At 23.6% G+C, this 23,876-nt stretch overlaps 1 protein-coding gene across 1 annotated transcript; it reads right to left on the bottom strand.

Moving 5' to 3' along the window:
* Positions 1 to 8,095: 8,095 nt before the first annotated feature.
* LOC145849556 (kelch-like protein 40) lies at positions 8,096 to 23,348 on the bottom strand. The gene is made up of 2 exons (XM_082954507.1): positions 22,673 to 23,348; positions 8,096 to 8,178 (listed from the first exon to the last, which is right to left on the bottom strand). The coding sequence occupies exons 1-2, from the start codon at positions 23,346 to 23,348 to the stop codon at positions 8,096 to 8,098; spliced, it is 759 nt and encodes a 252-aa protein (XP_082810633.1).
* Between the last annotated feature and the right edge of the window lie 528 nt (positions 23,349 to 23,876).

The raw sequence follows: 23,876 nt of genomic DNA, 5'->3' as shown, positions 1-23,876 counted from the left end.
TATGCAAAAGTGTCATTGTGCATTTTTTGCTCTCGTGCAATTTTCTACGCTCGTGCAAATTTGAGTGCTACTCCATATATATATGTAAGTAGTATTAACTAGATCGATACATTAGTTATTTTCTGCTCTTCTTATATATAATTTTATCTATTTATAACTATGCTACTGTATACTTTTAGATACAATATAAACGAATTTTTAAAACAAAACGAATATATATATCAACATATAGTGATTATACATTATTTTCAAACTAAAAAGTAAACCTTACTTTAATAATGTTCATTGTAATTTAAAACAAATTCATAAGTGTTTTCTAAATACTGTTAGCCAACAGTTTTATGAAAATATCTTAATGATAGATTTGGATTTATGCTTTAATACAACTGTATTTTAAACTGCTTTAAAGTTAAGTCTTTTACTCTACTAATCTATCAATATGTTAATATGTTTATCTATGTCATTTATTAATTGATTTATCCATTAATATATTTATCTATTAATATATTGATCTATTTAATCTATTAATCAATAAATCTATAGCTTTCTTATTTAAAATTTACTAGATAATTACATGTTATTATAGTACAAAATAATAACTATCGTTTTTAAGTCAATTTAAGACCATTAATAAATTTAAATAAATATGCATTGTTTTGAACTATCCTATCTTTAATCTTCTTACATCTTCTTAAAATTATAATTTTTGTAAATAACACGTAATAAAAATTAAGGTTCCTAGTTAGCAGTTTAAAATAAGCTCAAAAGAAATAATGATTTTTATAAAAAGTATGATTAACAGGTGTGCCTTTCTTGAAACCAAAACAAATTTAGTCTGAGGAACCAAAGACAAGCATGAGTAGGGTTGCCATTTTTTGAGTCAAAATAAAACAAATTATCTTAAATTACTTTCAACTTCCTGAGTCCTTCTAAGTTTTAATCATTCAGAAAAAAATAAAACACATATTTTCTTAAATTACAAAAAAATAATAATATTTGAAACAAAGTTGGCTATAAAATATCTAAATAAAAATCTTATTAAGGTAAACTAAAAAAACTTGACTTTACCTGAAAATAAAGTACTTGATATTTATTTGTACTAATATTCTTAATTTAATCCTACCTTTTTTAACTACTATATCCAAAATATTAGAATTTATTTGAGATAGCTTTTTATTAAACAAGACCGTTTAATTTACTATAATAAAGACTACTATAAATAAAAAAAAACACACTGTATCTAAAATAATTTATTTTAATAAATATCATGGTATACATAAAACTTGGTTATAATTCAAATTTAGGTGGAAAATGTTTGAAAATTTAAATAATCTAAACTATAGATTAATTGGATAAATTTTAATGAACAACTCTTATGTTTACATCATACAAAATGCAATTTAAATACAACACAGTTTTACAGATAAGTTTAATTTCAATGTTGAACAAGATTTCAATACAAATTTCATAAAACTTTTTTACAATTCACTTCTCTTTCTTATATTTTTAGTGCAACTACATTATTACTTTTACGATTCATTGGTTGTATTTTGTAAAGCTCAACACTCAAAACTAAACAGGGAAATAGCATATAAAAGATTTATATCCAATACAAAACTTTAAAAGTATGCTGAGTTTTATAATAAGTTTGAATTTATAACTAAAGTACCTATAAGTTAGTAAACAATAACTTTTGGATATACTTTCAAAAGTAATTAGTTTTAAACAGTTTACTACACAATGTTAAATTTATATAAATAATATATAAAAAAGGGGTTCAATCGGCCATTGACTTTTTAAAGTGTTTTATCTGAATGGAAAATGAAAATAAGTGCTAAACCTAAATAAAAAATACTTAATTTTTTGTTTCAAAGTTGGTTTTAATACTTTTTTGCTTCAAGTATTTTAATTATTAATATAATTGTGTAATCAAAATTAATTTTTTTTTATAGCATAATTAATTATATTTTATTACCTTATTTTACTTAAGAAAAATTAAAGTGTAGTTTAATATTATTAAGATTTAAAGAACATAAAAATCTAAAGTAGTATATTCCATTATGACTCAAATACCATATTTTTTTTTAATATCACTATTATAATGTCAAGGTAGAGTAGTTGAAATGATAATGTATAATTAGTTTTTGTAGACTATAAGAACAGAACCAGAAAAACTAAAAAATAAAATAAAATCAGAAAACAAAAACAGTACATAGTTTGTTTTCTAGGAATGTTTTTTAATAAAATATAATTTTGTTTACTACAGTTTTTTTTATTTAAAAATTTAAACTAAAAAGTCTATAAGTACCTAAACTATGAACATTTTTCAATAAAAAAACTTGGAAAAAAAAAACTTTTTTGAGTTTTAGACAATTAAATAAATTAAATACAAAGGTTAGGATAAATAAATAAATAAGTAAAATATTAAAATATTGTACATGTGTTGACCACTAGGTTTACATTTTAATGTAAAACAAAGAGAGTTTTAAATCCATCATTAGGGCATCTATACTATAGAGCCAAACATATTAATATCATTTAAAGATTTATTAAATTTATTACTTAATTTAAATGTAAAACCAATAATTTTTTTAAGTGACATTTCAGCTATTTTAAATTTAATTAATTTTAACAAACTAAATGATACTTAAGTTTCAATTAAAATGTAAATTATTTATTAAACAAAACAATTTAAGGACACTTTTTATAGTACTTATTTTGAAGTTTAAATAATTTATATCTAATATTAAAGCTTTAATAATTTAAAGTGTAAACTGAGCAAATGTTTATAAAATAAACATTTGAAAAATCTAAAACTAAAAAAAAAATATTGGTTATCGTTAATAATAAAATATCAATTTATTAGACACATAGTTTTATTTTACATTTTTATAATCAAATGGTTTAACATAATAGCAGACAGTAATTTTCTAAAGTGTGTTATAAAAAGTTATTTGAGAAAGTATGTTAAAATTTAAAAAAAAAAATTTGCTAACTGTAAAAAATCTAGACACCCTCGGGTGAGTCTGGTTCAAAGCATTTTTGACATGAACACAATAATAAGCTACACAATTTTCTAAAAACATATTTAGATGTTTATATACGAATACTTAGTTATAGTTCAACCATACACTTTACTTTTATTAACGGTCTAGTATATTTAATAACTCATTATAAGCGTTCACAACTAGTTTAAATTAATGAAGAGATTAAAGAACACATATAATTATAAAAAAAACTATTGAATAAAAGTAAAAATATTAAAAATATTCTAATTTATGACATCAAGTTTTGCTGTTTATCAAAACCCAGAAAAATAGTAGATCAGAAACTAAGAAAGTAAAAATAAATAAGTATATATAAACTAGCAAAGGTATAAGATACCGCGAAGCAGTTTGGTCGAGGTGTTAAGACGCCGGTATTATCGATATGTCGTCGGTTCAATTCCTGCTAGTGCCAATTTAGCTTGTATGGTTTAAATGATGTTTCTGTTATAAGGAAGAGATATTATTGATTACTAAGATATGAATGTCTACCCACTAAATTCCTTTTAAGTAAACATCAACATTATGACTGATTCATCGTTTTTTAATTTAAATTTGTTATATTTTTTTATTTTATTGTTTTATTTATCATATGTTTTTGCCATAAATGTTAATTATTTTCATAACATTGCAATAATTTTGAAAAACATACCATATTTACCATGTTTTTCTTAATTTTGCTACTTTTTGCCATAATTGCAATATTTTTATCATTTTGTCCTAGTTGCCAGATTTTACCATGATTTTATATTTTGACATGTTTTCCATAATTTGTATCAAACTTTCCCATATTGCCATATTATTTTAAGTTTGCTTTTATTGCTCTTATTTGCAATATATTTGCAATATTTGCTATACTTGCTATATATTGAACTTTTTTTTTATTTGCCATATATGCCAAAAATAAAATAGTCTTTATTGTTACAAAAACTAATTTTTTTAACATCATAATTTAGAGTTTTTGTTCCTGATAATATAGTTGAAATTTAATTATTATACATTTGAAGTTATTGTCTCTTACATAATAGTTCAAAATTATTAACTATAATAGAGGATTCACGTTTTTGTTTCATTATGGCTTCATTTAAGTTATACAGTTTTATTATAATTTTTTTTTAAACCATGGTCGTGTCTAAACTCTTCAAGAGGTGTAGCACTTTTTACGTTTTATTAGTAACTAAGTATTTATAAACTATAATATTTATTAAAAGTTTTTAATAGTATTGTTACATAACGTTTAAATACATAACTTTAAAGTTTTTTAGGTACATAGCTATGTTTAAACTTTAGACTACTTGAAATCAAAAGTAAAAAAGAATTCATAATTTTTTCGAAAAATCCAGTTCTTTGATATTAAGTGAAACAATTAAAATTTAATGTAAGGCCTTTTTTTATTGACAAAATGAATTTTTTGTTTCTAGTATATTGAAGCTAACATCCACAAAGAAACCTTTCATACATAAGAAACTAAAAACGATGAACTAACCAATATAAGGAATTAGTTAATCTTAATAATATAAATGTTTATTCAATGACATGTCAATAAATTACTAAATAAAAAAGTTCCAGTTAAACTACTTTAGCAGAAAATCACACTTGAATAAATACAAACTATGTTTATAAAACCAAAATAGTAGCAGACGTGAACAATTGTTTTACTACTAAAAGAAATGTAAATCTACAGTTTTTCGAACATTGTAAAATAAAGAAAACATGTGAGTTATTCAACGATATCTAAAAAAAAACCTGTGAAAAAATCTAAAACTAGTTTTTACACCTCTTTTGATGGGCAGATATTGAAATAAAGTTTCCTTTTCCAAATGTTGTTGCAAACTAAAATTTAATTATATGCAGTATGATAATATTTATATAAAAAAATTTTTATAAAACTACGTCAATTCATAAAAAAGAATTATTTGATGGCAAACACTTAACAAATATAAACAAACTTTTTAAAAATATTTAAAAGAAAACTTTGTAAAAGAAAAGTGTCGCATAGGAAACAGGAAACCAGTCGAAATACGCCTAAGATATAAAAATAAAGCAGTAAAATGGTTGAATTAAAATTAACACAATTAACACTATTTCACACAATTATGTTTTTAAGTATGATTCATTTTTTTTCTAAATTGTTAACTGTTCTAAATTAATTATCATAAATAAGTATTTTGCAAAGTTTAAACAGTCAAATGAAAAACTATATGAGCTATGGTATATGGCCGTGCATCGTTGTGCTCGCTGATCGAAACCGCCCCACGATTTAAAATGACCCCTGATGTTTTTTAAAAGATCAATGGAATCCGGCCAGCCAAGATCAGTTATACAAAATTTGTTTTATTAAATCTAATATTGCCACATTAATACTCTCACGCCAAGAGTTACCAAAAATAGACGATTACAATTATTTGATTAAAAGTTTGTATGTTTTATTTTGTATTTTTATGCTCTAGTAACATTCAGTGACCAGTTTATTGTATTTTTAAAACTAGCATTAATTTGACCTAAGGTTAAGATATATATAGATCTGCAAATACTTAAAAAGCAGTTAATTGCATTGAGAAAAAATTGTAAGATAAATGAATTCAAACTAGTAATTAATCGGATCCATAACTTTAACATTCACTTCTTATTAATAATTAAAAATTAAAAAACAGTTTACTTTTAAAAACATTACATCAATTAACGTTAAAAAAATATATATTCATAAGCTAAAGTTTAGGTCTAAGCCCATAATGTAATTACAACTTTATGATATAGATACTTCTTTTATTTAAAAAAAATATTATCAGGAACTTTATTTCTATATTAATTATTAGGCTTAGCTAGGAAAAAAATGTAATTAGATATTATTTTAATTAAATCATCTAAAAAAAAACACTTGTATCAGTAGCATTTACTTTATTTCAATGAAGCTCAAATAAATTAAACTAGTCTAATAGCTTTAAAAACATGTAATTTAATAAGTAAACGTCTAATACACTACATTAGAACAACTATAATTTTTAAGTTTATCTGGATTAATAAAAATATAATAAACAGAAAAGTAACTTTTTAAAACATATTATTTCTAAAGCATTACAAAAATAATTTTCCATCATCAGCCTTTATCGTCAAATCTTCGTTGAACTTCATGAGACCGAACGACTGAGCAGTAAAATCTCCTCTACAACTTGGACATTCTTTCTTCTCACTAACTAAAACTTTATCAGCACATTTACAACACAACGGGTGTCCACAAGATGGAACTACTATGTGAAGGTCTTCATCAACTATCTCTTTGTAGTTACTCATGCAAACAGAACATTTGTTGTCTTCAAAAAACTTCGCTACTTCACTGTTATTGTATGTGTTAGACAGTTTTTCTTTCAATTCACTCTGAGATACTTCGTTTTCTTGTAGATTTGTCGTGGAATTATCAACAATTTTCATTTTACATGAGGAATGGAATTCAAGGGGATCTTGTAGAAGAGGAATATCCATGTCGCGAATACCAAATTTTTCATCTCTAAAACGATCTCCTCTTAAACGCAACTGTTGAAAACCTTGAATGATTTTTGTCCTGTAATACTCAGACTTGTAATCTTTTACAAAATCATTTGCTATTTTACTTACAGCTTCGTGTTCAGTAAAACTATATAAACTACTGGACTCATACTTGCGAATTTCGTTGTTTCCTCTAATTTTTAATACTAAATATTCAAATCTACCATAAGAAGTATACCTCGTTATTTGTATATTGTCAATTGAAGTCGACATTTTATCAGTTTAAATCTGTAAAAAATAAATTATTATCATAAAATAAACAAAATACTTGTTTGTATCAATTGTAGAAAGCTGTATTTTTTAACATTGTGTATGGTAAGGATTTTAGTATATTTAACTTATTTAATTATTTAATTTAAAATAATTGATTATGTTTGGAACTACTTTTTATATATAAGACAAGACAATTTGAACAATATATGTTTTGGGTACGAGTCTAAATTGCACGAAGATAAAATTGCACGAAGTTACTAAATTGCACGAAAGGGCTAAAAGTGCACGACAACAAAATTGCAGAAATGCACAAAATTGCATAAAGCCAAGTTTGCACGAACAAAATTTGCACAAGGGGACAAAATTACACCAGGGAACAAAACTGCACGAAGATGATTCTGCACCAAGGTTCAATTTTTCACGAGTTACATTTTTGCACAAAAGTAAAAAAAATATAGAAAAAATTAAAAATAAACAGAAAAGTAAAACTATAAATGAAGAAAAGTTACTGCCGAAGGTAGGGGTTAGGGTAACAGTGACAGTAAAAGGAAAAAAAAAATAAAAATTGATTAAAATTAATATAAAAAAAAATCAATTTAAAAACAAAATATCGATCGAGGGTGAGGGTCCGGGGTAACAGTACTAGTAAAAATATAAAAAAAAAAAAAAAAAAAAAGATAAAAAAACTAAAAAACAAAAAATAAAAAATTTAACTCGTGCAAAACTGTCTGCTCTTGCAAAAGTGTCATGCAAAAGTGGCCATTCGTGCAAAAGTATTTTCGTGCACTTTTGTGCACTCTTGCAAACTAGACAGCTACCCGTATGTTTTTTATTAAGAACGAAAAAAACACTATTGTAGCAATAATTATAAAAAAAAAGTTCAACTGAAAGTTACATGGGATAAATAAAACTTAATAAAAATTTTACTTTAAGTAAAAACAGTTCAAAACTTTATTTTATATGAACTATAAAATGTTTTAAAAACTTTAAAAAAACTAAATTTTGTTTAAATAACACTTTTTTATTTCAACTTTAAAAATACACTTATAAATTTGCATGTATATTTTGTTAATAAAAAATAAAGGTCTTATTCTTATTCTCTAGGACTTGTCAACAACTATAAGAATAAATGTAACTGGAGAGAGTTATTCAATAGTATACTTGATTGCACAAATCCAAATATAATATTTTTTTTTACTAAAACTTTTTAATCAAACAATTAAAGCAAATAATAAAAATATGAGATGCAAGTAAACACAGCAGTCTCATTACAACTGAAATTAATAAACATTATGTTACACGCTCAATTCCAAACCGCACACACTATCAATTAAAAACAACTCCCATCCGCACAAGTTCCATGCAGATAAGTTTCCATCTGATCAGTTCAAAGTAAAAAAGAATAAACACGCATAAAATAAATACCAACCGAGGGTAATAGTTAGATGTAAGAGTCGAAGTAAAAAAAAGAAACGGAACAAAGATATAAAAAGTAAAAAAAAAGTATCTGAAGAGATTTGGTCCGATTCTAATTGATTCGGATGAAAATTGCGCAGTAAGGAATTTTTGAGTAAACCAAACAGTGTAACATGCAAAATAACATATAACGTTCATATAAACAAATTTACAATATACAGAAATATTGGATCTAAGTAAAATGGTAGCATTAAAGTTTTAAGAACTATAAAAAATCTAACAAGCACAAGTTTGCCTGCAGTTTTTTTAAGTTCAGCACAAGTTTAAATATTATTAAAATACTTTTCCACCATTTCTAAAACATAAAACCCGAGTCAACCTATGACGACGAAACTGTGAAATTAGTTATAAGAACATAAAAGAAACTAATATTAAACTTAAACAATCAAAAATGTAGTATAGCAAAAAAAGCACATAATTTATTATTTTTGAACTTTAGACTTTAGAAACAATTCAATGAGTTTTACAAAAATGTACAAATATTTTTGAATTTAAATAAAGTTTAGAAATGATACATATTTTAATTTAACATACATATGTGGTTGAAATATATTTAATAAATAATAAATTTTTGCTGAAAGTTCAAGTAGTAAAACATATTTATTGAAAAATTCAGTTAGTTACTTAACTCCCAAAAAATTTTCTTTTAAAATAATAAATAAATTTTAACTCAAGATTAATTAACTGAAAAAATTGGAAAAAAAAATTCAAATCAGCGTGAGTTTTTGAAAAATTTTAACTATAACATGAGCTAAACTTATTAAGTTTTAAGTAACACTTATTACAAAAATTTACATTTTACCCCAAAAAAAAATTTTATGAAGTTTTAATGGGTTAATAAATGATAATAACATAAATAATTTAAATAAAAGCTAGATATAATATAAATACTTTAGTGAAATAGTTAGAAATAGTATTATAGTCCACTATTGTAATATTAACATAAAGAATAATAATTATTGATTTTAAAATAAATATTTGTTTGTAATCCTGAAATACATCTGAGTTTTATAAAGATTTGTTACTCTGAACTGATTTGTCATTTTCAGTTGATTGGATGTTAAACACAACTGAGTTCATTAAATACTTTTTTTAGTGGATAGATTTGTTTCAAAATTATCACTGATTAAAGTTCTTAACAAGGTTTAACTAAGTAAAATTACTAAACCATATTTTAAAATTTATAAATGTTTTAGTTATATTTTAATCTTATTAAAAACAGGTTAGCATTAGTCATAATATTTTGTTTTATCAAGTAAATGCAACAAAATAAGTAAATATTGCTAGTTGCTAACAACTTTGAATAATAAAATCATTCACAAAATGACTCTATACATTAATCATCTAAATTACATAATCTTTAATTGTTTTTTTAATTATATGTTGTTATAGTACAAAATAATAACAAATTAAATAATAACTAAATAAACAATCTTTTTAAAGTTGATTTAAGAATATTTGCAAAATATGATTAAATATATATTGTGTTGAACTATAATACTTAAAATCTTCTTACATCTGGTTAAAATTTTAACTTATTCAAATACCATGAAATAAAAATTAAGATTCTTAGCTAGTATTTCAAGTTAAGTTTAAAATAGTTAATGAGTTTGATAAAATGTATAATTGATAGGTGTGCTTTTCTGGAAACCAAAACAAAATCAGTCTAAAGAACTAAAAACAAGCATGAGCAGGGTTGCCATTTTATGAGTAAAAAAAACAAACTGTCTTAAATGACTTTAAACTTTCCTGACTTATCCTGAGTTTTAATCCTTCAGAAAAGAATAAAATATATATTTTCTTAAGATACAAAAAAAAACATATTTTATGCAAAGTTGGCTATAAAATATCTTAAAAAAAATCTCTTTCAAGTATATAAAATCACTAGAACTTACTTGAAAATTATGTACTTGAATTTTATTGGTAATACTTTTCTTAATTAAATTTTAAATTATTTAACTACTTTCTCATAAACACTAGATTTTTTTAGAGATGACTTTTAAAAATTCAAACAAGACATTTTGAACAATGCATCTACTATAAAAAAAGAACTACAAAACACTATTACAAAATATAATTTACTTTAATAAATCACTCGGAATACATAAAACTTAGTTATAATTTAAATTTATGTGGAAAATAATGAGAAAATTTAAATAATTAGAACTATAGAGTAATTTAATAAGTTTTAATAAAAAAATCTTATATTTATATCATAAAAAATACAATTAAATTACAACACAATTCTAAAAATAAGTCTAATTACAATTTTGAACAAGATCTCAATACTAATTTCATATCACTGCATATCAGTCACTTTTTAGTAAGATATTTGGTGGAAATACAGTAGTACTTTCACGTTTCATTGGTTGTATTTTGTAAAGCTCAACATTCAAAACTAAACAATGGTTAAGCATATGAAAGATTTATAACCTATACAAAACTTTAAAAGTATGCTGAGATTATAACAAATTTCAATTAATAACTAAAAATCCTTAAGTCACCATATGTTAGTAAACAAAAACTTTTGGAAATATTTTTAAAAGTATTTAGTTTTAAACAGATTATTAACAATGTTATTATTGTAAAAATGTTGGCAAAAAGGGGTTCAAGCGGCCATTGACTATATTTAAATAAGTTTGCTGAATAGAAATGAAACTAAGTGCTAAACATAGTTAAATAAAACTTGATTTTTTGTTTCAAAGTTGGTTTTGTAACTGCTTCAAGTATTTTAATTTTTTATAGTATTATGTAATCAGAGTAATATTATTTTATAACAAAATTAAAATTTAAAAATCTTTTTTTAAAAATCTTATTTTACTTAACAAAAATTAAAGTGTAGTTTAGCATTAGTAAAATTAAAGTAACTTTAAAATCTAAAATCAACCAATACATTATAAATCAAATACTAATTAGAAAAATATGACACTATAACAATGTGAAGTTAGAGTAGGTAAATGAAGTTGTCAAGTCAGTTTTTGAAGACTATAAGAACAAAACCAGAAAAAAACTGAAAAATAAATAAAAAGAAATAAATTATACATTATTTGTTTTGTAGGAATGTTTTTTAATATAACATAATTTTATTTACTCTATTTTAAAATTAAGCAAAAGTGTTAAATACAAAACCCTTGAGTACCTTAATTATGAAAATTTTCAAAAACAAACTTAAAGAAAATGAAATTTTTGTTTTAATTTTAGACAACTTAAATAAATTAAATAGTAGAGTTTTAATAAATATAATAAACAACAAACAACATTATAGTTTAAGTTAAGTAGTTGAGAGCATTTGACAATATCATTTAGTTTTATTTTGTTTATTATAAGCACTCATAAAGAAGCAACACATCATCTTTTCAGTCATGGTACTTTTAATAGCATATAAATCATATGAGTAATGTTTAATACTAAAACGTTAACTTTAACATATTTTAAAAAATATTCAGAGAACCTTGTAGAAACTCCTTGAAACTTGAACCCTTTATTTGTTTCATGTTTTTTGTGCGAGCCAAAAAAAATGGAGCTTACATAATAAAAAAGTAAATTAAAATGTTTGTTTTTACAATATTTAATTAAAAGTATAGACCGGTATGTTTAATTTTATTATAAAATGTATTTTAGTTCATGGGTCAGCAACACATTTGTTTATTTTAATTAGAAATGATACGGTCGAGTAACTTCTGTGGTTATTTATTAAAATAAATATGGAAACTATACTCCTGGTTTATTACAATAAACATGACAATTCAAATTTGGAAACTTAAGCTAAAATTTAAATTTCTTACAAACATATTAAGCGATGGAAAACTGAAAAATAATAAATTTTTGAAATAAAAAAACGTATGTAGGTCTAGTTATCGAAAATTATATTAAACAAAAAGTTTATTCAAAATACTACTTTCCAAAATTTAGTTTAAAACTAACTTAAAAGTTATTAGAATTTTGCAATAAAATGTTTATTTAGGTATTACTTAGACCTCGAAACATAATTCTTTTACATGTATTGATTTTTAGTGTTGCTATTTATAGTGTATTTTTATAATTTTAATTTTCTGAAATTGAATAATGGTTCATCCTTCACTAAAATGCTTAGCAAGTAAATCCATAAAAAACAAATGCTTTACTATTTTATTCTTGCTTCTTTTAATATACAGTATTAAGTGCTTGTTTAAAAGTTGTATAGCACTTAATTTCTATAATAAACAAATTTTTTTATGTATTTAATATGTTAAAAGTTCAAAGCACAATTAAAATTTCTAGCAGACAAAAAAATTAAAAACTTCAAAATGTAAACCAGGGTTGCTACTCTTAGAGCACCACAAAAGTAAGTACTATTTAACTAAAAACTAGCAAAAATTTTTAAAAAATAGATATCAAAGCAGCTTGGATTTTTTACTATAAGCTCCTATGTATTATTTTAATCATTAAAAGCATCATTAAAGGTACATTTAGTTTAAGTTGATAAAAGTTACAACCATACTAAACTTATATTTTAAAACTTCGTTAAAAAAATTATAAATATATTAATCAAACGTTTTTTAGTTACATAAACATATATACTACTACTTCTTAACATTTAAAAAATATAAAACCTTAAAAGTTCTTAAACAAAGTTGGTACTAGTTATAGCAAAATTTAAAATTTTCGTTGATCAGGGTCTAAGTATTTGAATCATTTATAATTAAATTATGTGACAAATAACAAAAATCATAAATAATATACAGTTTCTTTAAAAACTGTAGAATTTTCCAGAAAAATTAAGTGTAAAAAATTGGAATACATTGAAATTGTGAACAATTTTTATTTATAAAGTAGTAAACTTTAGATTATTTATGAAAAAAATAAACATAACTTGTTTTTTATCATTTTAAGTGCACTTTTAATAAAAATAAAATTCTTAAATGCTATTTAAAATATTATGACTTTTTAATTTTATCAAACAAAAAAAAAGTTTAAGTATTAGAGTTTTTCTTGATATAATCTTACTATGATGTCAATTTCTTTTCTATTTATGTAAACTATAAGATTCACAACTTGAATAGTTAGAAACAAAACAAAGAAAAAAAAAATATTTAGGAACTTTTTTGACTGAATATTATCACTTCTATTAAGACTTTGTAGACTAAATTTTTCAGTTTTTTTGTCGATTTGGAATCTTTTTTGTCCAAAACTCTTTGTTACTTATTGGGACTTACACTAGGACAATAAACTTTAGGACTTATTTGATTTAAAATTGTCACTAACTTTCTGCCACCTATCGGGATAAATATTCTGTAATCACCCTAATTACTTATTAATTAATCTTACTATGGTACTTTGTTAATTATGAACCCTGGAGCTTGTTTATTTTCATAACGTTAATACCTTTTAAGTTACATTTAAAACTCAAGAGCTTTGAAAAATGGCACAATGTAAATGTAAGTATTGCTTCTTAAAATTAAACACAATGTTTAATTTAGAAAATGCTTCTAAACCAACTATTAAATATAAGAATTGCACTATGAAATGAAAATGACAAAAAGTATAAAAATATGAGATGAAAGATTTGTATATACGGCCTCAAAAATATAAGGTAATATACTAGTAATATTTCTTTTTGTAAAATACTGTCTTGGTCTTAATTAACTGTTACATATGAGACTGGTGAAACTTAACCAAAAGGGACACTAAATATAATTGACAAAAGTATGAAATTACTGAAATAAAAAAAATTGATAATTAAGCTGTTTTCGTTTGCTGATATATATTTATTTCAAAATTCTTACTGATAAAAGTTTTAACTAGGTTAAGCAAATTATTATAAATTGTTAGTCATAATTAACAATTTCATAATACATTTTTTGAAATTAAATTTTGCCTGCATTTGCCAATTTTTTATTTTATTCATTCATGTATCAAAATAAGCAAAATACCTGCAGTAACTAACAAGTTTGTACAAAAAAAAATAAAAAAAAAAAGACTTTACACATATAATATATAAGTTTAAGAAATAAAGTTTTCAAGTTATGATGAAGAAACAAAAAAAAAACATACAGTAGAATATTGTACAAAAGCTTTAAACAAGCTTGTACTTTTAAGAACCTTAAAAAAAAAGATTTGGCCTATAACAGTTTATTTTTTCTGTCTTTAGCCGAAATGCTGATTTGAAAAACCTTTTAATTTAAGACAAAAAACTTGAGTCAGCCTTAATATATACTATACAGATATTTAGAGTAAATATTAAGTTATGTATGTTACTTTAATCTAAATAAGCTTTAAGTCAGGTACAAGCAAAAAAAAAAAAAACTTGAGTAGTTTTTTTAATTTGTTGACAGTGTTAGTATCTAATAACTTTTAATTATACTTTGAAATAAATTATGAATTTAAAATTAGAGCTAGAAAACTCTTAGTACTTTGGAAAATTTTCTCTAGGTTCTCAGAATTACACGTTCTAGGATCTGATTATAGTTTGAAAATAAGTTTGAAGTAAAAACCCGTGTTATATAGAATAACATGTTATCTAGTAAAATTTCGGTTTTACATCACAAATTAATCTTATAGATAAAATTTTGTATGTAATCTTTAAAAGATATTTAAAGCTTATTTAAATGTGTTTTATAATAGAAAAACTTTTAATAGTAACACATGAAATTTTATCTTTTAGATTATTTTGTTATGTAAAACCGAAATTTTACTACTTAACATGTAAAGTTGTTAAAAAATTCCCGGCTTTTCAGGTTTTTTAAGAGATTTTTTTTTTAAATTTCAGGCTTTTATCAAAATGTCTCAATTCAAGAGCTTTCTATGTTTTTTAACCTACATTGTCAAACTCCAGGATTTTTCAAGTTTTTTAAGGATTCTAGGTTTTTAGGAAACTATGTAAGTCTAAGAATCCCTCGAAAGAAGAATTAAATATATAAAGAAATCCAAAAGATATTGCTAGTTTGTAAGGAAATTGTCAGAAAAACTTTGTTACATAGCGATTATCTATATCAAGCTACTGTTAGATACACTTATTTAACTCAACTATTGTATCAATTTAAATGTTATTTTAACTTTAAAACTTAAATTTAAAATAAAACTGTTATTTTATAATAAAGTATATCAATTTTAAGTTAATTATAGAATAAAGTTTGATGTTTCACTATCGTTATGTCTTTTTTATATAGCATATAATGAAAACCTTATGCTAGAGAAAGTGTTAAACTACAAGCAGAAGTAGTGTTCTAGTAGATCAATCAAATAGTTAAGATATAAGAAGCATTTTGAAAATTTTTTAAATGCCTAATTTACTTCATACAGCAAATTAAAGCAAAATTCAGTTTATTCTTTTAAACAACAGTATAGTCGATAAATACACTAAAAAATTTTATAAATTTTATTTTTCATTTCAAACACTTAAAAAGAGGCAACACAGTGTTCTTTCAGCAATTTGTTTTTTGAAAACATAAATTTTATACAAGTAATGTTTTATACTAAAACTTATAATTTAATATATTTTGAAAAATATTTTTTTAATTTGGTAAAAAATTTCTTGAAAACTAGTAACCAATCTGTAATCTTTAGAAAGTTAAGTGACACATTTGAAAATAAACCGCGTGTTTATCTACTACTTATAATTTAACACAATATATGATAACATCGTTAATTACATATATTCTAAACCAGGGGTCGGCAAACTGCGGCCCGCGGGCCAAATGCGGCCTTTTAAGTCAAAATCCGCGGCCCGCGAGCTCCTTTTCTGCAAAAAATATACATTTCAAATACAATAAAAATTATATTTTTTGTAATAAAAACTTAAATTTAGGCTCTTAATTCAATAAATACTATTTTTTAATGGTCTAATATTACTTAAATTGTTATATTTCTAATGTTAATAATATTTTTCTACTGATTAATAGATTTTTTTTTAGATAAATGCGGCCTCAAAGGCTTTTTTATAAATAGTGCAGCCCGCTAGCAGGTTTATCTATGAAAATCTAAGAAAATTGGCCCGCGAGTCAGATAAAGCTGCCGACCCCTGTCGTAAACTTATATGTTTGAATTTTAAAGTTATGTTGTTTAATCTTTAACTGAAAAAAGACACAATTTTTTAGCATTTCCTAGCATAAATGTATCTAGATAAACTAACGACATATAAGGAACTTTTACAATTATAACTTTAAATCAATAACGAATTTTCACAACTTAAACCTTAAAACAATAACGAACTTTTACAGTTAAAACATTAAAAAAATAAAGAACTAAATTAATTACTGTTTTTTTAAATGTATGTACTAAAATTTATTTTTTCCGTTTTTTATTAGCACTTCAATCTCTTCATCTAATAAAGATATGGTTTTCTTCATCTGGTCTTATTTCCGCTTTAGTATACACATTAACTTGTTACATAAAATACTAAACTAACTGCTTAGTTATAAAGAACTTAATTATTTACTTAAACAAAAAACACTTTGATTCTAAAATTATGCTAGATAAACTTTTCTTTACGTATCATAGTTTCACTATGGAAGTGTCCTTGCTACAGATCATCAATACTAAAAAGCTTACAAAATCTGCTTGTTCAAGTAGGGTACTTGTTCAATATGTTAATAGAAAATTTTTGCAGTTTTATAAAGGATATTTACTAATTTATACCAGATGAAGGCATTGGAAATAATACTAAATATTTTTGTAAATTTCTAAGAAAGTTTTTAAAAATTTTTCAGACTTTAAAGGACTTTTAACTAATTTTTACCATTTGAAGGCTTTGGAAAACAAGGAATTTTGTAAATTTTAACTGACAAATCTGATTTTTTTTAATTTTATGAAATTTCCTGACTTTTCCTGACTTTTTTTCAAAACGCCCCATTTTTTCCTGACTTTTCCTGACTTTTGTCTTTTTCTTTTATTTTTTCTGACTTTTCCTGACCGAGTGGCAACCCTGATTTTGTATCAATTATATATCATATCATTATATTACAAGTCACTCTGTTCGTTCCATTTTTAGTTCAAATACATTAGTACTTTCACGCTTTATTGACTGGGCTCATTTTGTAAAGCTCAATATTCAAAATTAAACAACGCAATATCATAAGAAAAAAGAACTAAAAAAATTCTAAATCATTAGAAAATGGTCAATAATAACTTTTGGTTATACTGTGGAAACTAAGTTTTTTATTTTTAATATCTTATATTAACTAAATAAATTTGAAGTTTAGTTTAGCATTCGTAACATTATACAACTTAAAAATATAAAACAAGACAAAACGTTAAAACTCTACCACCTGTCTAAAAAATTATAATATAATAATGTCAAACTAATAATGTTGAAATTTTATTTTTTGGTAAGTTGTTTAAACCTATTAGAAAAAAACGAGAAAAACTCAAAAAAAAATCTAAATAACAAACACTTCATTTTTTTTTAGAAGTGCTTTTACATCTAACCCAATTCTATTCTTAACATTATTAAAATAAACAAAAGTCTACATTACAAAAACCTAAATTCTACAAAAATATCACAATTTTTTAAAAGCAAACTTAGAAAAAGCTGAAATAATATTACATTTTAGACAATTTTATAAATAAAATAGTAAAGTTTAGTTTAATAACAAAAAAACTTTACAATACTTTAGTTAAAAACTTACATTTTTTTTTAAACAGTTGTAGTTTTGTTGATAATAAGCACTAATAAAATAGCAACACATTATCTTTTCACCAACTTATAACTTTTAAACAATAAACTTTACAAATGTTTATTTTTATACAAAAATGCTGTATTTTAAATATTTTGAAAAATATTAAGAAAACCTAGAAGAAATTTCCTAAAAACCACTTACCAAGCTGAACTCTTTATAAAATTAATTGTATGTTTTTCCACTTATAATAATTGAACACAATACAAGCTAACATGAAAAGAAATACATGTATCCTAGTCTTATTTGTTGAAGTTTAAAGAAAATAAGCATTCTGTTAGACGTTTTGTGTTTGATAAAAAATTACACGATAAACAACAATAAAATGTCAACCAAAAACACAGTGATACAATAAAACAATTTATAAGTTTGATATCTATTTTTTCCTCTAGTTTGGTTTCATAAAGTGTTGTTTTTTTTTCATTTTAGTCTTTTGCATTTTGTAGATAGCCATTTCAAGTAATCATTTACAAGCAACATCAATTGAGATCTGTAAAAAACTAAGCTCAAAATACAGATGTGGATCACTTTTTACAATTTTTATGTAATCAACTTCTATTTATTTAGTTATTATTTTCTTTTAAGTTTGAAAATAAACTTTATATATTTAAGCACGGCAAATATTTAAAGTATTGGTGGTTATTTTGTTAAGTTTACTAAAATATAAACAAAGCATATATTATTCTTTTTGTTCGAAACAGCGTAAGTATTTATTTTATAACCCTTAAATACTAAAATACCAAAATCTAAACTTGAAAAAAAAACTGCTAGAACTAATGTCTGTCTTTTCGCATATATTTAAGCTTTAGCAATGAAGAAAATAAATGGTTCTTAAATGATATCCAGGAACTAAAATATATTTTTTTTTATTTTTTAAGTCAATTTAAAATATAGTTTTGTTGAGCAGGCTAAACTTACATGCTCGCAAGTTGCAGCATTTTTAAGCCTAAATTGTCAAGTTACAAGATTTTTCAGGTTTAAGAGGATCCAGGTATTTTGGCAACACTTAAGTACGTAATTCCCAGTAAAACTAATAAAAAAAAATATAAAAATCCATAAAATGTAGACACTTAAAAGGTAATTATCAAAAAAATTTGCTTGATAAATAGTGCTAGAGATTGTCTATATTAAGCTACTGTTTTTACTTTGCTTGAACTTTATTTTAGCATTAATTTATATAGTAATATTTCTATATTTTTATCACGAAAATTTTGAATTTATTACAAAAATATAGTTTTTTGGTAGCCTTGACCTTAGCTTCCATAAATTCAATTCCTTCAACACCGACTGAGTGTTTTAAAAAATCTATTTTATTTTCGCAAAGGAACATTAGTTTTGTTTAAGAACAGTTCATTTTTTGAAAATGTTTCTAAAATCTTTTCAAATGAGCAATATGGCTGTCCTAAGAGCCTGAGAACCTATGATGTCGTCTGAGTAGATAAAAGTAAAGGCATGATAACATTATACGATCCATAAACTGCTGAAAACGCTGATATTGGCGCACAATATAGTTACGTCATAAACCTAACTTTGAAATTTTTATCTTTAAGTTTAAACAGTCAGTTTATAGCATTATCAATTGCAAATGTTGTGTTTAGTATTCTATTTGTTTTTTCTGGCAACTAACTTCAATGTGAGTCATGTTTTACTATTTTAACGTATATAGCACTATATTTTTTTGTCTATCTTACCAACAAAGTTCTTTAAAGCGTAACATAAAAAATTTTTTTACTTAAATTTAGTATATTTAAGATTTATTTTTGCTCTTAAAACACTAGTTTTTAGTTTTTATTTTTGTTTCACTTCCATTTATTTTGTTCAAAAAATTTTTTCAGACCTATTTACAACAACTGAGGATCTCCTATATGCAAGTATAGGAGTGAAACATTGTTTTGATTGTAATAAACTGTTGAAATAAATATTGGATTTATCTATTAAGATAAAGAAAAATAATGGGGTCTTAAGTTTAGACATTTTTATAAAATTCTTTAAAAATGCTTTCAAGCTAAGTTTACGCTGGTGTCTGAATTTTAAAAATTATAAAAATTAGGATATTTTTTTCAATATTTCAAACTATCCTGAGTTAATCAGAGTTTGTAACAACCCTTCAAAAAAATTTAGCTTCAGTGTAATAAACTTATCATTAACATATGACAAAACAGTTATATTACAATACTGTTGTATTATTTTTTTTGGAGAAATAATTATGTCAGTCACTTAACAACTTCATGAAGCAATGTAATTTTCCACTCATGAAATAATAAAACAAAAAATTGAATATCAAGTACCTTTTACTAATAAAATCATATTAAACAGGGGTGCTAAAATATGTTTTATGTTTTGCACTCTGAATGGAAGTGTACAAATAGATTTTATCAAACCAAAAGAAAATACTGGTAATACTAACACAAAATATTCAATCACTAAGCCAAAAAACGTAATTTTTAGAGATTTTCACATACTGAAAGTAGATTTCTAGAGATTTTTCTGAATATTGCAAATATCCAGGAATTTAAATGAAAGTGGAAACCCTGTAAAGATCTATAAATTAATAAATAATAAATTTTAATTTATTTTGATAACTAAGTTAATTAGTTTTTGTTAATAATAAAAATCGAATTGTAGTCTAGCAATAGTATTAATAAAGTAAATTTAAAATATAAATAACATAAAAAATTATAACTTTGATAACAATTTATTAAAAAGAGTAAGTAACATAACAATAACATACCAAGGTAGAGTTGTTAAATTGATATGAGTAAGCTAGAGTTGTTAGTTTACTGTAAAGTTAAACTAGGAAAATTTAAATAAAAAAAAAAAATCTAAAAAAAAAACTAAATTATTTTTTTAGAAGTGTTTTTAAATCTCAACCAATAATAATAACTTCATTAAAAAAAATGCATTACAAAAACCTAAAAAAACTTAAAATATAAACTTTTTCAAAAACAAATTTAGAAAAAACTGAAAATAAAATCAATTTAGACAATATTACTATATAAATTAGCAAAGTTAAGATAAACATATAAAAATACATACAAAAGTTATGTTTAAGGCATACAGTTTAGTCTAGTGTTAAAGACTACATAATATTATTTTTTACATTTGGGTTATTTTATTGTAAACATTTATAAAGTAGCAACACAGTATCCTTTCAGCAATTTTAACTTTTGGAAGCATATATTTCATATAAGTATTGTTATATACTAAAACTTGTAATTTGTTATATTTTAAAAAGATTCGAAAAACCTGGAAGAAATTTTATAGAAAACTAGTAACTAACCTGTAATCGTTAGAAAGTTAAATAAAACATTTGAAAATTAACTGCACGTTTTTTATTTATTATTTAAATAATTTGTCACAATATACGTAACATAAATTAAATACATATACTATAAATTTATTTGTTTAAATTTTTATTTATGTTTTTTTTTTGCTATAATCTCTGAAAATATATTGAGAATTAATTATTTTTGTATTTGAAGGGACTTTATTAAAATTATCCAATACAACAGGGGGTTATTTTATTGGATTTATATATACTGTGCAATCCTTCAAAAAAAAAAAAAGGAACTAAACGTAATAAAACAGCAAATGAATAAGTTCATATCTAGAATTTAGTTTATAATAACTATAATTAGTGTTGTTCATATCTACAATTTAGTTCTATAAAATTTATAATTAGTATAGTTCATATTAAATGAATGAGCTCATATATGTATATTAAATTTTTGTTACAAATATATTTTAGTTCAAATGTCAGCAACATGCAGACCAACTGCGGCCCTCGAAGAATAAATCTGCTGCCCGCGAGCATGTTTATCTGAATCACTAAATATTTTATTTTAAACTGAATCTTTTGAGTTAAAGCTCTGTGTCTTGACTTAACCACCATTTTGGTTTTAATAAAATCTATTTTATTAATTTTATCGCCTAAAAAAAGTATTAAAAAACAACTTATTGTTTTGTTTTGATAATTTTTTGAAGTAAAAAAACTTGCTTTTATTTTTCGTCATCTGAAAGTGTTAACTAGTTAAAATTTAAAACACTGTGTTATCTTTAGGTTCTTATTTAATATTTAAAGTTATTAACTTATTAATAATTAAATACTACTTTTCAAAAGTTATTTGTGTTATTTAAAATTAACAATCTTATATATAACTAATAATATATAAATAATTGTAGAAATAAATTTGTTTAGTGTAAATTTTCTAAAACGAATTGAGTATTTACGTTAAAAATGTAATTGCTAGTCGAGAATAAATGTTATACCTTTAAATAAAATAGTTTAATATAGTGCCCCTTAGATTTAAAAACCTACTAACAAAAGATTAATGTATGTATAAATTAGTTTTTAAACAAACTTTTTGAAAAATTATAATAAATTTCACATTAATATATATTTAACTTAAAGCTTTACAAACTTTTAATAAAGTTTTTAAGTTTGAGACTCAAAAACTTTTAAAAAAAGTTTATTAATTTCTATAATATTAAAAAAAAATTCTACTCACGATACATGAAAACACTAGATATCAAAACATTTAAAGCAACTAATGAAAAAAATACAATGTTATAGGTCTTTTTTAACTGAGTTTTAATCAAGTTTACCTTTAAATATCACGGGTATTTTTACACACGAAAAAAATATTATATCTTTCGTTGCTTCACATGTTTCAACTGACCACTCATTGTTTTTAAAGTCGTAGGTTTTGAATTCACTGTTTTTCTGAAATAAAAAAATCTTACTGCCGATTGTAATCACTTCAGAAGGGTCACATATATCTAGTCCAGATGCTTGTGAAGGTTTTTTTAACAGAGTAAACTTATTAGTAGCTGAATCAAATACTTCACAATTGTTTGTAAAAAATCCAGTGATTACAAACAATTTGTTGTTTACTGCAACTGATTTGTGGCGAAATCTTCCATTAATCATATTTGGCATGGTATTCCAGGTATCTCCAACATGGTCATATGCTTCAACAGTGTTTAAACTACGTTTATGATATCCACCAGATACTACAATTCTTTCTTCAAATACCGAGCAAGATGAAAGCCTTCTTACAATGTTCATTCCCGATATTTCTTTCCATTTCAGAATTTTTGTATTAAACGTAACACAAGAAGCTGTAACATTCCTCCATTTAACTTGTCTTAAACGCCCGCCCATAATATAAACATTATCCATAGAAGAACAAGCACAATACAAAATACGATCATCCATCATGTCAGTTACATATTCCCAAGTGTTGGTATTTGGGGAGTACTTTTCAACTTTTTTACTTTTTCCTCCACCAAAAACATAAACTTCACCTTTTATACAAACTGCTCCGAAATTGCATCTGGCTTCTTTCATGTGTGGCAAACTACTGACTTCACTAAAATTATTTGCACTTAATAAATTAACATCATTTGAAACGTTCATTAGGTTAACATTTTTACCCCCACAAACTAATATATTAAAATTAGTTTGGTTGCAGTACCTAGTTGAGTTTAATTGTTGTTTATTGTTTAAAACAGCTTCAATAATAGCTTTACTAATAACAGCTTGACTACATTCAGGATATTTTGATAATATATTGTTTAAAGTTTGTTTTAATGCAGGAAAAGATAAAAGATGAATTCGAACCTTGGACAAAAGATTCGTTGCATATTTTCTACGTTCAGTTACGTCATGACATAACCATCTATCTGAGGCATTAAATACTTGCAGTTCTGAGTCAATGTTTAAACCACTGCTTGAAAGTATCTTTCCGATATAGATAAAGTCTAACTCTAGAAAATTATCAGAATCAGCAATCATTGGAAAATAGCGCTGAATAAGGTTCATTGAAACTTTAATTAAACTTGATGACTTAAAAATATTTGACAAGCAATATACTACTAAACATTTTTCTATATCTGTTTCGTACATCACAGATTTCTTAATTTTATCATCTTTATATTCAGTAAG

This window comes from Thalia democratica, chromosome 2, assembly GCF_965202585.1.
Source record: "Thalia democratica chromosome 2, ktThaDemo2.hap1.1, whole genome shotgun sequence".
NCBI classification, from domain to species: Eukaryota; Metazoa; Chordata; class Thaliacea; order Salpida; family Salpidae; genus Thalia; species Thalia democratica.
Note: the sequence above shows the minus strand (reverse complement) of the source record. Positions and strands in the feature narration are given on the sequence as shown.

Bases quoted from the DNA above. Each gene is read 5' to 3' on its own strand.
- LOC145849556 (XM_082954507.1), bottom strand. From the start codon at position 23,348: ATGAACGTTTCAAATGATGTTAATTTATTAAGTGCAAATAATTTTAGT. The intron at 8,179-22,672 runs GTAAGATTTTTT...TGAACTGATCAG, and splicing joins TGAAGTGATTACAATCGGCA to ATGGAAACTTATCTGCATGG.